Genomic DNA, 17,733 nt, shown 5'->3' on the forward strand with positions numbered 1-17,733 from the left:
TCAAAAGGAACACGGTACGGTGCTAATTTCTACCGCTGACCGTAAACCAGCGGTGGAAATTCCACATTCCTATCACAGGTGCAATAATATTATCATGCTCGTTTGTATGGGAAAGTCTCACCTGAGCCTCAAGACACTTGTCAGGTGGCTCCTATCACGTGTTTGTATCTCCTATCACGTGTTTGTATCTCCTATCGTGTGTTTGTACTGTTTGCTGCTGTAATGTTCTTACCCGCCCAGACTGGACACCTGTGAAAAAAAAAGAGCTTTACGGCTCATCGGATTCCTCCAGTATACGCAAATAGGACGAGTGTCATAAATATGTATTCGAGGAATCCAATGATTCTGAAGATCTCACCAGCAGGTGGACGGAGATAATTGTTTGTTTAATCCCAATGGGAGTAAATTAAAAGCGGTGGCAATCTGACCCCTTAGGTCTGGACAGCCCCAAGCGGTCACGACGAGGGACGTTTGCGACGCAGCTCGTTAAGAAAACGGGAACGGATCAATCCGCGTCGGTTGGCGAGCTGCACCGATCGATGACACGGTGTCATAAAAGCGTGCGCCCTGGTCCCCGCGAGTTGGATCGTCGCTTTCACGCACACGCACACACAGCAGAAACACGATCCTCCAGCTTGAATAGGAAGGAACACGCATCACAGTGAAAACAAGTTGCCATGCCGACGCGCGTTATCGGTGACAACACAGCTCGGGCAACGGTGCTGCCCGGCGACTGCCCGGTGACTGCCTTTATAGAAAAATCACGTTGGGGTAACGACGCAACCCCTCCCAACGCTCCGGCGTATGTCGCCATTGTTCGGGAGAGCACAAGATCAGATGTACGACACACACACACAAACGCTCACTCACTCGCGCGGCTTGTCCGGAACTGAACACGACAGAATATGGTAATGTCCTCCCGCTTCCCATTGTGTACGCAGATTCGGCCACAATAGCTGGCGGGGAGGACGAGTGTCAACGCAGCACGGTGGCGATTCAGCGCTGTGCAACTGTAAGGTGCCGTGGTGGCGAGATGTTAACTACCGCGCCCGGTACGCGGGAGGTCGTGGGTTCGATGCCGACACTGACGCCCATTGCATCTTTGGAGTTTGCGTGTCTCTCCCCGTGGTCGTGTGGATTTTTCCTCAGGACCTCCGGCATTTCCCTCCACATTTAGAATCAACATCGCGCGTTTAGAGTATTTGGCTGCTATACATTTCCACGTGATGAGCCACTTTGTCGAGCTACCATTTGTGATAGCCAGGTCGCTTCTGAAGAAGCTCAGTGGGCCTTACCTGGTAAAATAACAAAAAATTGCTTATTTAAATAGTTTTCAGTTTACAACGTCCTAGTACAGAGCCTGCCCTGAGGTCATCCAGAGTTCAGGTGCAAGTTAGCCACCACCCGTGATTAAACCAGGGGTTGTTCAGCTCATCTCCGAGCGCAGTCATCAATGACTGCATCAAATGAAACCACTGCAACAATCAAATCTGGTTCGTCACTTAAACGGCAGAGCGTGGACTGATATCGTCCGTCCCTTCTGTATGGGATAGAGCGTTGCCCCCTTTCACGCGCGTAGGGATTTGATTTTTTCCCGGGTGCTCCGGTCTTCTGCCCAATGTAAAAGAATCAACTCATCGGTTGGCTTGAAATATCTTCAATGCCTAGAGGGCCGCAGGGGCCCGGTGGCGATTATTGGCAGTGCCGGCTCCCCACCTGGTTGCTGCCTTCCGGCTTTCGTCTGTGGTTTCCTCAGCGATTGTGTAATATAATTTTCCTTGACGATGACGAGACGACAACAGCGCTATGTATAATAAACTAAAACTAAATGTTATCGTGGACATTTCCTAAAAAATATTAATTTGACCTGAAAAAAAGTCCTAGGAGAGAAAATGTTTATATCAAGACTGCGAGGATTTTCCAGGTTGATGACACAAAAAAAACTGACCTATTATAGCTGGCCTTCACAAGTACAGTAATATCTGTGGGGTCATCCTGTGGGGTCATTCTCTGGCACAAGGCGGTGCGCGCTGCGAGCGAGAGTTCACCACGAAGATGGAATCCTTCTTGTCACGCGATGCTATCATCATCGCTGGCCCTCATCTCGAGCTCAAAAGGGGTTACTCAATTGAGTACATTTATTAAACGACTTGGAATTATAATCAACTGCTCTTTTGTTTGTGGTTGTGGTCAATTTACCCGAGCCCCCTTTAAAAAATGGCGACGACACTGACGCCCTGTCTCGTGAAGGCTGGAAACCCCAACCCCTACAAGCCTGGTGCAGATGTCCGTCACCTCCCGTCCAGCGGCACCACACCACCCATCCAGCAATGAACGTGGGAACAAGAAGCGAGATATAATAATAGTTTTTTACAACCACGGTCATTTTCGTGCTATCCAAATTTAGCCGAGTAGTCGAATGAGATAAATCGGGAGCATAATCTATCACGAAAGCAATCGTAGAGCCCAGGTCTAGTCACAGTCCACCTACCAGCCCGTGGCTCCGGATTAACTCACGGTGTTCCCCCCCCACCATCGAGGTTCCCCCCTCGGCGTTCCCCCTCCCCCCCCCGCGGCGTTCCACCCCCTCAGCGCTCCCCCCCCCCTCGATGTTTCCCTTCCCCCGGCGTTCCTCCCCCCCGCCCGCGGCATTCCCCCATCGCCGCCTCGGGTAATGGGTGGGGGTGCGAGTGTGAATCCACGATATTCATCATCGTCAAAGCCCTCGTGAGAAAAGCGCTGTCGGAAGTTTGGCTCAGAGTCCATTCCGTGTTGAGTGGATCCCAAAGAGCCCTGATACAGTGGCGTTGGCGGTGGTTTGGCTTCACCAACATGTAGTGGCGTTCCATGCCCGAAGCCGTGGCTGTATGGGTTGCCGCAGTTTCTTTGTGATATTAAATGAGAAAGAATATAAATAATTGCACCCCAGTATTATTCATGCGCTCGTGTTCCACTGTACAAAGGGAGCACTGTGTGGTGATGATTGTTCAGCCTATTATAAATCTTTTATTTTTTTTCCTCCCACTAGTTCTAAACATTTCATTTTCAGACAGGTCCAAGTAAGGTGTATATTATTTTATTACCATCTGCTCAGTACAATAACATTTACAGCTGCCATTCTTGTAGCCGCGGCAGAATTTATGGAACTGGAATCCGTACGATGCACCGTCTGTATCAAAAAAAATCCAACATACTTTGTACGTTGAAACACATGGATCAGAGAATGCAAACTCGAGACATATTGACCGCCCGGGGCAAGATGTTAACTCCCTTGCCGAGTATGCAGGAGGTCGTCGGTCCGATTCCCGACCCTAACGCCTTTTGTATATTTGGAGTGTGCATGTTCTCCCCGTGGTTTTGTCTGCGGGTCCTCCGGTTTTCCCATTAACATTTCGAATCAACATCATGCGTTAGGAGTATATAGCTGCTATAAATCTCCACATCATAAGCCACTCCATTGAAATATCATTTGTGGCCAGTTCACGTCTTAAAAAAGAGCTATATAGGCTCAGTGTGCCTTACCTGGTCAAACTCAAAATAATTTAGTTTTAGTTAGGAAAGTTAAAAGGGGCTTGGGCAGGACACGTAAGCGAGCAGGGTTATAGCGACTGACGGACAAGACTGGCGATGGAATGGCAGCCTAAGAGGAAAACAACGCCTGACAATGATCACCCCCCCCCCACTCACCCTGGAGATGGAGCAAAGAAATTATCATCCGCACGAGCGAGCCGGATTGCGGCATCGCAGGACAAGGAGAAGGCAAAGATGCAGCCTTCAACCAACAGTGGACAGAATCTGCTTGACGATGATGATGGTGGGTGGTGATGGCGGTAGGTAAAAAAACACAATCGCAGGAAGCAGCATCTCCCTGGAGATGAAGACAAAAACAAGAGTAGCCCCAATATCTATGCAGAGTTCGCTCGAGTGAACCTGATAAGATGGCAGGAGATCAGGAGGTTCACGAGCACAGGTCCCAAACTCGGTGACTGTAATTGCCAGTGGGGTGGCGAATGTTGCCAGTATTCACTGCGGGCAGTAATCCACCACTGGCAGTGTTCACCAAGGGCTGTGTCCACCACGGGCCAAAAAGCTTGGCGTGTATATGCCATCCGTTTTATAGACACATTTCCTCGATTGTCATATTCCGTGGATGTTTCATAAATCGCATTATTATTTTTTTCCCCCAAAGCAATATTCTCGATCGAACAAATTACGCGGCGAAGCTGCTGTATTGGCAAGTGGTGCACTTGCACCATGAACACAAACAACCCTGCGTATTTAACAATAACCTCTTGGCCTTAAAAAGGGATAAAATATATAATAAGTGACGTTTCAGGCAATTACATGGTGTAAAGTACAGATTCCAAGTGTAGGTGTTTTTTTATGTGCTAAGAAGGGCCATTGCCTGAATTGTCACCTATTATATATTTTGTTCCTTTTAATGCAACACTTTTGTTGATATTCCTCTTCTACCAAACAAACAACGGTACCCATCTTTAAATGACCTTGTCAGAAAAGGCTACCACGGCAGATTTAAAAAAATCAACAAGATAAAATAATTGTTTAGCATTTCCCAACCCCTGGATGGTACCAGATGAGCAGTGTTCAGGGGTTAAATCACTCAAGGAACCCACACAGGGAGCGGGTTTGCCTTCGCAAAAATGCCAGCCGCCCCAAAGTGCCGACTCCGCTCACTCCACCAGGCCTGGGCAAGCGGCCAGCCAGCAGCCCTCGCCGCTTCACGCGTCGTTCGTCCGGGCTTGCCGAGTCTTGCACCGAACCGCGTACAGCGACCCCTGTGGCAAAAAGCCCCTTCACCCGACATGCGCGTGTGCGTCGGCGCAGCGATCCAAACGACGCGCGGCTCCGTCTTCGCCAACTGTCCCAAGTTTACGTAACCGTGTTCATGCCGAGTAAACCTAGGGGGCAGCCCGGATCAGGCTCGGACGTTTACCGCTGGTGTTGAGAAACCCGATACGAATTCGATAAGTGATGGCCGTGTCGCTGAGTGTGTGATGTAAGCGTTAAAGTATAATTGGAACCAGGCCACAGCCTGATGTGTACTAATAATCATAACACTGAAATGCAATGTTCTCAACGAGGCAGCAGTACCGCATGGCTTGGGACATTTCTCCCGCTGCTCTTGCTGATCTTCGATACATTTACTTTGCTCTGGCTTTTGGGAGCCCTTGGCATTTGAACCAAAACTTGAGAATCCTAAACATGGTCTCGTGATGAACAAGGCTCATTGCCCAAAACGCCACCGATTATATATTATTTTAAAGCCAGTGTTATGAACAAATGCGTTCAGTTTTTGCTGATGTATGTGCTTGTGTAAACTGCCAACGCAGCATCAGCAGCGACACCGCCAACTAATTAGTTTAACACAATCTACTGCGACTAAGGCAACTTGCATCGACCCACAGGTCTTCAATACAACTTGTTGCAAAGGTCATTTCCTTTGTTTTGTTAAGCTAATTACAGTTCCAGAGCGGGCTTCAGATGCTCCAACGTTGGGACTACGCTTTCAAGTCCACCGTCACAAGCGACGGCAAAAGCGACAATAACCGTCACAGTTGGTCACGTCACGATTGGCCCTGCACCTCCGGTGAGCACGGTCGTCTACGTACGGTGCGAAAAAAGTTCAACGTACATTCGTACTAAAACTAAACCATTTTATATTTTACCAGGAAAGGCCCACTGAGCTATGTAGCTCTTTGTCAGAAACGACTTGGATACCAAAAATAATAGCTCAACAAAAGTGGCTTAGCATCGCGTGGAAATTTATAGCAGCCAAATAATCTCAACGAATGTTGATTCTAAATGTGGAGGGAAAAACCGGAAGAAAATGGAGAAAAATCCACGCGACTACGGGGAGAACATGCAAAGTTCAAATATATAAAGGTGCCAGGGTCGGGATCGAACCCACGCACCTCCTGCAAACCAAGCGAGGTAGTTAACATCTCGCCACCGTGGCTCATACACGTGATGGTCACCAATTTATACAATTCCTCGAATTAGGAGTGGCCATCACAACATCTGCAAGCAGCCACTGCTACAGACACGCAAGCAATTGGCCCAACTGAAAACGACGATGCGCCACACATCGGCACGACGGGCTGTGCCCGCTTGTTCGCTGGAGCTCAATTTTTGTTTTTTTTTTAACCAATTTAGTTAAATCTATGTTACGCCTTAGCGGGGTGCGAATTCAACGTACGTCACAACTGAAAGTCAAAAGCCTCTGATTGTTATGCGAAATATATTCGTAGATATTTCGTGAAGGCGATCGGGATAGCGAGGTATATTGGAGGTCCCCTACCAAACATATAACATCAAGCGGTGGAAGAGAACTAAAATGGTTTATCTCCTTGGTCAAATGAGCATTGTGGCGGCACTTACTTCCATTAGCGGATCATGGCCCCAGAGTGGAAATTCCACATTGCCATTGAGGGGATCAGACTATGAATGCAGAGGTCTCCCGTTGCTGACTTCCCCACAATGCAATACTCATTTAAAAAAAAAAAACGGCCTCAGGAGGGATGATAGGCCGTGTCAATCGCCAACCAGGACTTAAAACTCGCGATGTTACGATTGCGAGACGTGCAAGCGAAGCTAGACACACGTGGACTGTGCGCACACTACACACACAAGAGCATTCAGGAACACTTTATGTGTTCCCTTACAAACACAAGAGGTGCTTTATGGAGCTGCAGCTGCGGCTGCTCTAACGCAATCCGCCGTGCGTTTGCTGTTTTCACCCCTAAAAGTGACGCCAAGACTCCAAGGGCTGGCAAACAGACAAACAGAAAGTCAAATAATAATTATTATTATGTTTCACGGATGATTAGGGCCCTGCGACGTGTTGACACGCGCCGTGCCTCATCTTACGGAGGAAAAAAACACGGCAGCGCAGTCCAAGTCCAGCGTCACGTCATCGCTATTTCGGCGTTCTTCGTGCGTGCTGTTCGGCCGGCACAGCCACGACCGGACCATTTGAGCACGCCGAGGGCCCTACCGAGAAGAGTAAAAAAAAAAAGAGGTAATGGTGGCAGCCCTGCAATTGCTTGCTCAAAGCCACTGCTGGCAGAAGGGCCTCCCATAGATTATAGACCTGGGGAGCCCTTCGAGTGGGTATTTGGCGGACTCCTCCGTGCTGGCCAGACGAATTAGGCATACTCACATGAAGACAACTCCCCGGTAAAGCCACAATAGGCTTGTTGGGGCAAATGCTGTTAGCGAGCAGCACCTATGAAGGCTGGCACGGCACACTAGGGGGTGGGTGGCCAACACCACGCCCGGCCGCATTTGACTCCCCAGTGGCGATGTATTTACATACTAGGTACTCATTTGAGGCCGGGTCTACCTGATGAATGACCAGGACCGGTTCAGATAATCGTCACTGGTCTTGGCTGCCAGCGGGAATCGAACTCGGGGCCGCCGGGTTTGTAGCGAAGCATAGCGCTAACCGTCCCACCACACGCGACCCTGCTGAGGAACCAACTATGGTGTAACCATTTATATTTTCGAGTGGACAGAATTGACCCTCTGCTAACCATTAAACCACAGCAGCTGCAGCAAGAGTAGTAATGTGGGTGGAGTCGCGGTACAGTGGTGAGCGCACTGTGCTATGAACCCGGCATTCCGAGTAACGATTGCCGGCCGTGTGACATCTGAAGCCGTCTTGGATTCCTCGCCCACTTCATCAGCCCGGTGCTAGTTAAGTTTGGTCAAACTACCACCATGGGAATACCCTTCGTCCAGCAGTGGATTGAATAAAGGGCCGTGTGCTGCAGTAGTAGTGGTAGGGAGGCAGTTACGAGCCGAGGGTACACTAAGAAAATAAAGTGTTCCAAGGGAGACCAGAATGCATCTGTCGCAAGGGAGATCTGGGGCGACGGGAGGAGAAATGAAAACGCAGTGAGGGAGTAGCATCAGCGAAGCGTATATGTTAAAAAAAAATGTAGTAGACACGTCGAAAGAAATTTCGATTTAAAGCTTTCGTGACTGCAAGGATTCATCTTCTTTGGTTCTTTCGGTAAAGTCACGTAAAATGAGAAGAAAATAATAAATTAATAAAAATAAAATAACACAATAAAATTCTCACGACGTTTCGTCGTCCCGACGGGTCTGTTCCTTTCACCTGAGGAGGGCCGCTTGTGTTTGTGGCCGAAACGTCGTGAGAATTTCATTGTGTTATTTTTATTTTATCACTTTATTATTTCATTCTCATTCTACGTGACTTTACCGAAAGAACCAAAGAAGCCGTCGAAAGCAAGCGTCTCCCTAGCTCGGACGGTGGAACTAGCTCGGTGCGCAGGCGCGAGGTGGATCAGCGCATCACAGGGCCCTGTGGCAGAGACGGTAGCGGCGGCTTGGGAAGACCTTCGCAACAGCGGTGGACGTGTGTGACGCAAGAGGCTTGTAGCTCATCGGATTCCTCCAGCACGAATACATATTCTGATTGACCGATGAGTGCGCACGCACATCAAGGGGGCTCAAGGATTTACCACCCTTAAAGAGACTCGCGGGGTTCCAAACAATCTTGGGCGCTTTTTGTGGCCGTGCAACGGGCTCGCGTGCGATGGTTGTCGTCGTTGTTGTCGTCTCGTTGTTCATCGCACACTCGGCACTATTTAATCGCAGCGTCTCACCAGCAGCCGCCGCCAATGGTTCAGCTCGTATGCAAGGGGGCCAGACTCAAATGCGTCGTCTTTACTCGCAACCTTGCTCCTTGATAAATAAGCGGGGGGGGGGGGTGGTGAGGGTAGGAACTAAAAACAACGTTCCCAAGGTTATTGCTCACGAGGGGAGGGGGGGTGGTTACTCATTGTTGGACATTAACCCACTGCTGCCACGCAAACGCATTCAGTGACCCACCTCCCCAATTTTGACCAGAAGCAAGACTTTCCCTTCCTTGCCCACGTGAGAGTTAAACGTTTCGGTGCCTCAGTTCCTTGTGGGGATTGCCTCTCGGTTCCTTGGGGTTTCTCTCTCCGTTTCTTGGGCGTTTCCCAACGCGTGTACTGTACGTACGCTGAACTTCTTTCACACCGTACGTAGCCAACCGCGCTGATCAGAGGGGTGGGGAAGATAACAAACTAAACACACAAAAGGCTTGCAGTTGGGGAGTCTCACCAATTGAACCCTTTGGGGGTTGGCGTGCACGACAATGCCCGATTATGACCCGCAACAGAGAAAATTGTAACTGGTATGAGTTACAAGTTCAAATCCTGACCGGGGTCAACTTAATCCCAGAGGCTTCACCACCTGCCGAGGGGCTGCGGCGTCTCGGTGGGGAAGCCAACGGTGATGTCGCTTCGTCAGAACAACCTGGGCCCCGTCATAAACACAAGGAATTTCCAACATTAGCTCGGGATAACTGACCAGAGATGTCCAATCGACCGGATTATCGGTAATCAAGTAGTCGGATCTCCCCGCTCCAGGTGAGATAGGTTCCTCACCCCAAGTCCACAGGGCTAAATGTTCGTTTAACGCATGGGTTCTCGCAACAAATATTGCCCATGATAAAGTTTTGCATTAAATTTAAGCGTGTGGTCGTTAAACCCGCCACAACTCGACGCGGCCGATTGGCAAGGGTTTGGATTTTAAACACGTAGGCTTCTGCGACCAATATCTAGGTTTTTTGGGTTAGATCGCATCTCGATTTACGCGACCCAACCAAAAAAAACTGAATCGCGGAGGGTTTGAAATTGTTTACGTGACAGGGGGATAAATGTGCGACCGACGCCTTTGTGGGTATAACACCGGCACCATTTTCTGTCGGGGAGAAGCGCTGTTGTGGCCCGATATGCTTTGTTTGCAGTTCGGAATGTTTATGAATATTTAACCATCCGTCTTTTGCTACGAGCGACAGCCAGCATGTGTTTTTGCCAATGGACAAGCACGCGCACACAATGGCTCGTGAATAATTACAGCGCGGCGCTGTTCAATGTGTGAATAACACCACGGCACGTTAAAAATGCCACCCCTCATGTCCCCGTGGCAGGATTGATACAGGGCGCACGGCTTACGGGATGCGTTCAAAATCATTCAGATTATTTTGGCTGCAGTAAATACCCACGCGACAAGCCACCACGATGAGCTTTCGTTTGTGGGCCAGATCGCCTCTGACAAAAGAAGATAAGAGCTCGGTGTGATTTAACCGGTAATATCAAACAAAAATTAATTTGATTAACTTCCAATACACTTTGCGCTCCTCTCGAGTTTGTTGTTACAACGTTCTGACCCCACCCCTACTGGACATGTGTGGAGGGAAAAAAAGAGAGCTTTAAAGCTTAACACGTAGGCTTTCGCGACCAATATTATTCATAATAAAAGGTGTTTTGGGTTAGATCGCGTTATTTATAAATGTGTCGTAACCCTCCACCACCCGACCAGGCCAATCAGCAAAAAAAGTGTCACGTTGAATTATTTGTCTTTTGTCAACGTGACACTTTTTTTTTGCTGATTGGCCGGTGTCGGGTTGGTGGAGGGTTACGACACATTTATAAATAACGCGATCTAACCCAAAACACCTTTATTATGAGCTTTAAAGCTCATCGGATTCCTCCAGTACGAACAAATATTCAGATTTACGAACGGATTTGGGGCCCCCTACTAGCCTGCAACCCCACCCCCCTGACAGTGCGACACACACAGCCGACCTTCCCGGTACAACGTCGAACGTTGGGCCAACGTTGCTCCACCGCTTCCAACCACGCGTCAACAACGTCGGGGACCCACGCTTGTTGACGTGTTTACCGGGGGGGGGGGGTGGCGTAAAGCGTAAACAAATTAGGGGGTTTGGTGCTGCGACGAATGTTGAAAGCGGCGTGATGCAACCGCGTCCTGTTGCCGAGCGACGCGGCAGCCCTGAAGCGCAGCACGCTGTGCGCAGTGCCAAGGCGTGGCAACAGGGTACAATGTAGCAGCCACTGCTAACATCTGGTGACACGACGACAACAACAAACACTGTCCCTACTTGGACAGCAGTCGTCGTGACAAAGTGGCGTTATGTTTGTTGTTGTTGTTTGTTGGTCGTTGTCGTGCCCGAGGCACGCACGCATATTGCCTCGGTGTGGTTATAAACGTTAAGCCGCCGTTACGGTGCCAAGGCCCAGTGAACGTGGAACGTTGCGTTCGACGAATCTCAAACCGCATTCCAACAACGACGTTGCCACGACGTTGCCATGTGGCGATCCATTTATAGATACCCCATTAGAATAATCGGTAAACATTAGAGAAAGCTTTTTTTTGTTTGTTAACAAAACCTCAACGTCAATGCACATATCGAGCGTCCCAACACTCTTCCTCCGCAAGGCAACGGGCGCCACTGCCTTCACGATGAAATTCCATCGCTCGCCGAGGCGAAAGGGGGTAGCCACACCACTCCAAGACGTCAGAACGCAAGGGGGCATCTATAAATGGATCATCCCGTATTTTTGTTGCGAGCGAGGGGGTGTTTAGCCTGCGACTTGCCAATTAAATTTCGGTTTGCACGTCAAAAAGGGTGGTGGGTGGGGGAGGGAGGTTGTTCTCGTGTTGTCAACGCGCGCGTTAACCAGAGCGACGCGAGGCGACGTCGTGTCGACGTTCGTCGTCGAACGTTCCCCTCACGAAAAGGCGGGAAACGCGTCGCGACTTCCCGCCGTCTAAGATGGACGCACGCAGCAGCGCGCACAGACGACGACGCAGAAGAAGAAGTTCATCATCGTCGTCGCCCCGTTATCATATTCCCTCTGTTCAACCATAGCCAATCTAATGAGAGCCGACCTTACCAACAGCGTCACCGATAGGTGCACGTCGACTCTTAAACGGCGCAATGTTGTTGTTTGTTAAAGCGCGTTCACAAATCCGCTGCTGGATGAAGGAACCCTTCGCGGCGGCAACAACACTGTCCGGTCACGGTGGACGTTGACCATACTTCACCACGCTGGTCAGTGCGGGCCGGTGAAGGAAGGAAGGTAGGAGGATGAGGAGGAGTGTGACAGGGCTCACAGTACCACTGACGTTAGCCGTGGCCAGGAGACGATGTCGGGCGGCCTGGCACTGTTTGATAGCCACGGGGGGCTTCGTGCGATGTTCGCCGACACTCAACTATAAACAAATCGCGTTTTCCGATGCAAGATGCGTCGCTCTGTGTGTGTTACCGGTAGACGTCAAAAGGGAGGTCCGGTTTAAATGAAAATAAAAAGGACATTCGGGGCATTCCGAGCATAATAACGAAACTTGGAAGTGCAATAATAACAGTTCTCAGTGCCGATGTAACAGCACAGGAATGACTCTGTACTCTTTGGTTCTATTCGGTAAAGTCACGTAGGTAAAACAAATAAAACAACAACAAAAAAAAGAGCATATGGATCCTTGCAGTCACGAAAGCTTCAAATCTAGAAAGGAATGACTCCGTGTGTGCATTCCCGCAGCAATAAAAACTCCGTTCGTCTGGGCTGCAGGGCTCAACAAAAGCTTCAGGGTTCAACCTTTTAGATCCACGCCAGGGTTTATATTATTATTATTTCCCTGCTCCATCTCCCGAGGTTTTTGGAGGGGGGGGAGAGATCATCGTCAGGAGTTGTGCTCCACCTTCAGCTGCCAGTCTTGGTCCATCAGCCGCCGCAACCCTCGCTCGACGAGTGTCCTCCCCCAAGTCCCCTCTTTACTTTTTCCCCTCACCGAAACTCAACAAAAACGACGCTTTGTTTGACCGGGCAAAAGGCACACCGAGCCTACAGAGTTATCTTTCAGAGGCGACCCGGCCATAAATGATTGGCCAACGAAGTGGCTTAGAGCGTCACGTGGACATTTATAGCGACCAAATTACTCTTAAACGCGTAGTGGTGGTGGTGGTGTTGATTATTAAATGTGGAGGGGAAAAAACGGAGGACACGGAGAGAGACACGCAAACTCCAAATATACAGCAGCAGCAGGCGACAGGATCAGGGGATATAACCCACGACCTCCTGTGTACCAGGCGAGGTAGTCAACATCTCCTAGCCACCGTGATGATGATGAGAGAGAGACACGCAAACTCCAAATATACGGCAGCAGGGGTCATGGGTCAGGGGATTGAACCCACGACCTCCTGTGTACCAGGCGAGCTAGTCAACATCTCCTAGCTACCGTGATGATGATGAGAGAGAGACACGCAAACTCCAAATACACAGCAGCAGGCGTCATGGGTCAGGGGATTGAACCCACGACCTCCTGCGTACCAGGCGAGGTAGTCAACATCTCCTAGCCACCGTGATGATGATGAGAGAGAGAGAGACACGCAAACTCCAAATAATACAGCAGCAGCAGGCGTCAGGGGATCTAATCCACGACCTCCTGCGTACCAGGCGAGGTAGTCAACATCTAGCCACCACCAATCATCGTCAACGATCGCCAATCCTCAGGGTCGCTAAAGCATGCACCACCACTCTGTGCCTTCACGCTTGTACCTGGCCCCGGCCACAATAATGTGGAGTTTCTAACAGTTGGTCGTGGGTGGGTTGAGGTCGAGTGAGACGGTCTTGGTAGACTTCACGTTCGGAGGTCAACTCGGGCCCATAACATCATCACCCATGGGTGCGACACAACACACTGCCACTGTCAACATTGACCAACCTCATAGCGAGTCAACATTGGCCATGGGAACGTGGAATTTCCACCATTGGCTCAATGAATGAAGGTGAATCAATCCCCAATGGACAGCCCACTGCCAGTAAACCCATTCTGGTTAGAAAGCAGCAGGGTGGGAAGATGAAAACGGGGCCGTCTGGAATGCACCGCGCACACAAAGACAAAGATCTCCCGAGTAGCCTCAACAGACTGCTGGGGCAAGTGCTGTTAGCGAGTATACAGCTTGTCAACCCCACATGGGTTTCACCTCCGTATTGTTGTACAGGGGGGATTGAGTATTCAGGTAAAGACGGCATGCAGCCGTTTCAATAAGGGCAAAAACAACATTTCTGTATATTTGTTTGTGTTTATCCCTTGTGATGGGACTTTGTAGGATAAACGTTGAGATTTATAGGGGCACGGGGTGATCAATAAGGTGTGAATTGGTCAGTAATAAGGTAGGGCACTCATATGGGGTTGACAGATATGCTAAGGGATGGGGTGGCCATCACCACGCCCGGCCGCCTTTGTCTCCCCCAGAGTGGCGATGTCTACACACCGCGCAGGGTACTCGTTTAAGGCCGAGTCAACCTAGGGGAGTCCCAGGACCGGTTCAGATAATCGTCGCTAGTGTTGGCCGTGAGCGGGAATCGAACTCGCGAGTGTCTGCAGGGTTCGTTGCGTAGCGCTAACCACTGCACCACCGCTCCCCTGTGACTACAATCACTACACACACACACGCATGCACTCACGGATACAAACGTCGCAAACGACTAAAATACAATTGGCATAATCATCCCGAACCAACCAGTTATATACATGTGTATAACTTCGCCAAACTTACAATGATAACAAAAAAAAACACACAAAATCACGAGCAGCATTTTACGCGGCACTATCTCCTAACCTCTCCACGTTTCACCTTACACTTGACCACAATCACATCTTTGTAATAATCCTTCACACGCACTACTTTAGAATACCGGACTATAAGACGCCGCGGAAAGTAAGATGCGCACCACTCCGGCGACCCAAGTTACCATCACGATTCAAACTTAACACGCCACGCGTATCGAACTCTAATGCGGAGAATCTATGAACGCCGCTGCTGAAGAACTCACCCGGTTCTTCACCTCCGCCGAGAGACCGTACGCCGGCCCTTTGTTGAAATTCGCAGCCATTGTGAAGCTTCAACAACGACGACAAAAGTTGAGAGATGAGAGAGCGAGAAAAGTCAATTCTGTTCCCCTTTGCAGACTTGAAAAAGTTGATCCGGAACGGAATGGCCCCGCGTGTAGATCCTTGTGGTTGTACGTGAATGAGCTGATGATGCTGCTGCTGAAGCTTCTGATACTGCTGCTGATGATGCTGCTGCTGTGCTTGCTGTGACTGCTCTCACGCCTCTGAGGTTCGCGGCTTCCAATCCACGCAACCAGAGAAGCTTTCAGTTAAGGGTGTGGATCGATCCGATTCCGTGCAAATCGAAACCCGAGTCGTGCAATTCGATTACAGGGCTTCCCATCAAAACTCGTGTTGTTTGTTTGATGTTTTGCCTTTGATTCGCCCCGATGGTTTATTTTGTGTTTCAGTTTCATTTATTAGGTATAACCCTGTGAGCCACGCGGCTCTTGATTCGGGTGCAACCGCAACAAACAAAAACATGAACAAGAAACGTTAAAGTGACTACACGCAACAGAAAAATCCAGGAAAAAACAGCAAAGTCTTCTAGAAAAAACACCGTATACCAACGCTGTGTCGCTAGACTAGAAGTAAAGGCACGTTACTACGCACCTATAAGAATATTAACAACAGCACACCTATTCACCTTTGTCATTCAATGCCACCATTCTTGGGTTTAGCGATGGGATCCTTTCGCCAGTATCAAGATATTGAAATAAAAATTGTGCTCGTGTACCCTTGTTACGTGTTTAAGATGTCCAGACACCAAATAGACGCCCAACTGCAAGGCATCACATCTGCGTGAGCATCAGCAGCAGTAGTATTCGCAGAAGCTTCAGCATCATTATCTAATGCGTATAACAACACGCTCCTGTCTGTGCAGTTGAGTAGACTTGGTGGGTTGTGACTGAGGTCTAGTTGGTGTTTGAACATCTTAACATCTAACAATCCACCCGGTATCTAACAATCCACCCGGTATCTAGCAATCCACCTGGTATCTAACAATCCACCCAATATCTAACAATCCACCCGGTATCTAACAATCCACCCGGTATCTAACAATCCACCCGGTATCTAACAATCCACCCAGTATCTAACAATCCACCCAATATCTAACAATCCACCCAGTATCTAACAATCCACCCGGTATCTAACAATCCACCCAGTATCTAACAATCCACCCAATATCTAACAATCCACCCAGTATCTAACAATCCACCCGGTATCTAACAATTCACCCAGTATCTAACAATCCACCCAATATCGAACAATCTACCCAGTATCTAATAATCCACCCAGTATCTAACAATCCACCGAGTATCTAACAATCCACCCGGAATCTAACAATCCACCCAATTGCTAACAAACCACCCAGTTTATAACAAACCACCCAGTATCTAACAATCCACCCAATATCTAACAATCCACCCAGTATCTAACAATCCACCCGGTATCTAACAATCCACCCGGTATATAACAATCCACCCAATATCTAACAATCCACCCAATATCTAACAATCCACCCAGTATCTAACAATCTACCCAATATCTAACAATCCACCCGGTATCTAACAATCCACCCAGTATCTAACAATCCACCCAGTATCTAACAATCCACCCGGTATCTAAAAATCCACCCAGTATCTAACAATCCACCCAGTATCTAACAATCCACCCGGTATCTAACAATCCACCCAATATCTAACAATCCACCCGGTATCTAACAATCCACCCGGTATCTAACAATCCACCCGGTATCTAACAATCCACCCAGTATCTAACAATCCACCCAGTATCTAACAATCCACCCGGTATATAACAACCCACCCAGTATATAACAATCCACCCGGTATCTAACAATCCACCCAATATCTAACAATCAACCCAGTATCTAACAATCCACCCAGTATCTAACAATCCACCCGGTATATAACAACCCACCCGGTATATAACAATCCACCCAGTATCTAACAATCCACCCGGTATCTAACAATCCACCCAGTATCTAACAATCCACCCGGTATCTAACAATCCACCCGGTATATAACAATCCACCCGGTATATAACAATCCACCCGGTATATAACAATCCAACCGGTATATAACAATCCACCCGGTATCTAACAATCCACCCGGTATATAACAATCCACCCGGTATATAACAATCCACCCGGTATCTAACAATCCACCCGGTATATAAGAATCCACCCAGTATCTAACAATCCACCCGGAATCTAACAATCCACCCAGTATATAACAATCCACCCAGTATCTAACAATCCACCCGGTATCTAACAATCAACCCGGTATCTAACAATCCACCCGGTATCTAACAATCCACCCGGTATATAACAATCCACCCGATATATAACAATCCAACCGGTATATAACAATCCACCCGGTATCTAACAATCCACCCGGTATCTAACAATCCACCCGGTATATAAGAATCCACCCAGTATCTAACAATCCACCCGGTATATAACAATCCACCCAGTATATAACAATCCACCCAGTATATAACAATCCACCCGGTATCTAACAATCCACCCGGTATATAACAGTCCACCCGGTATATACAGCTGATTTGGCTGGTTTCCCTCCTCTGACAGCCAACGTCAACAGTGTTGACCATCGCTTCTATAGGGACCACGTGGCCAAAGCTCTCAAGTTAGAATTTACGCCTTCAACTTCACCGCTGTGCTGTACTTTAATAGCTTTGCTGTTGCCGTTTTGATGTGCCAGGATTTCTGTTGCAAATGAGGACTCCTAACCTGATCTCTTAAACTATTTAAACTAAACTTTTTTTGTATTCCAGATAAGGGACCGTCCATAAATGACGTCACGCACCTGGGGGGGGGGTCAGACGTTTGTGACGATGTGTGACGAGGGGGGGTTTGAGAAATTTGACGTCACATAAAAATGCGCAACTTTAAATAAACATAGACAACACGTT

At 48.7% G+C, this 17,733-nt stretch overlaps 1 protein-coding gene across 1 annotated transcript in view; it reads right to left on the bottom strand.

The window, feature by feature from the left end:
• The window catches only part of LOC116951956 (calponin-2-like), a 49,734-nt gene extending 34,679 nt beyond the window's left edge, over positions 1 to 15,055 (bottom strand). Inside the window, exon 1 of the mRNA XM_032970878.2 lies at positions 14,721 to 15,055. Coding sequence (XP_032826769.2) covers positions 14,721 to 14,780 — 60 coding nt within the window. The 5' untranslated portion in view covers positions 14,781 to 15,055. The remainder of the gene's footprint in view (positions 1 to 14,720) is intronic.
• Between the last annotated feature and the right edge of the window lie 2,678 nt (positions 15,056 to 17,733).

The sequence above is a fragment of the Petromyzon marinus genome, chromosome 44, assembly GCF_048934315.1.
Source record: "Petromyzon marinus isolate PM22_M1 ecotype Great Lakes invasive population chromosome 44, UKy_Petmar_22M1.pri1.0, whole genome shotgun sequence".
Lineage (NCBI taxonomy): Eukaryota > Metazoa > Chordata > Hyperoartia > Petromyzontiformes > Petromyzontidae > Petromyzon > Petromyzon marinus.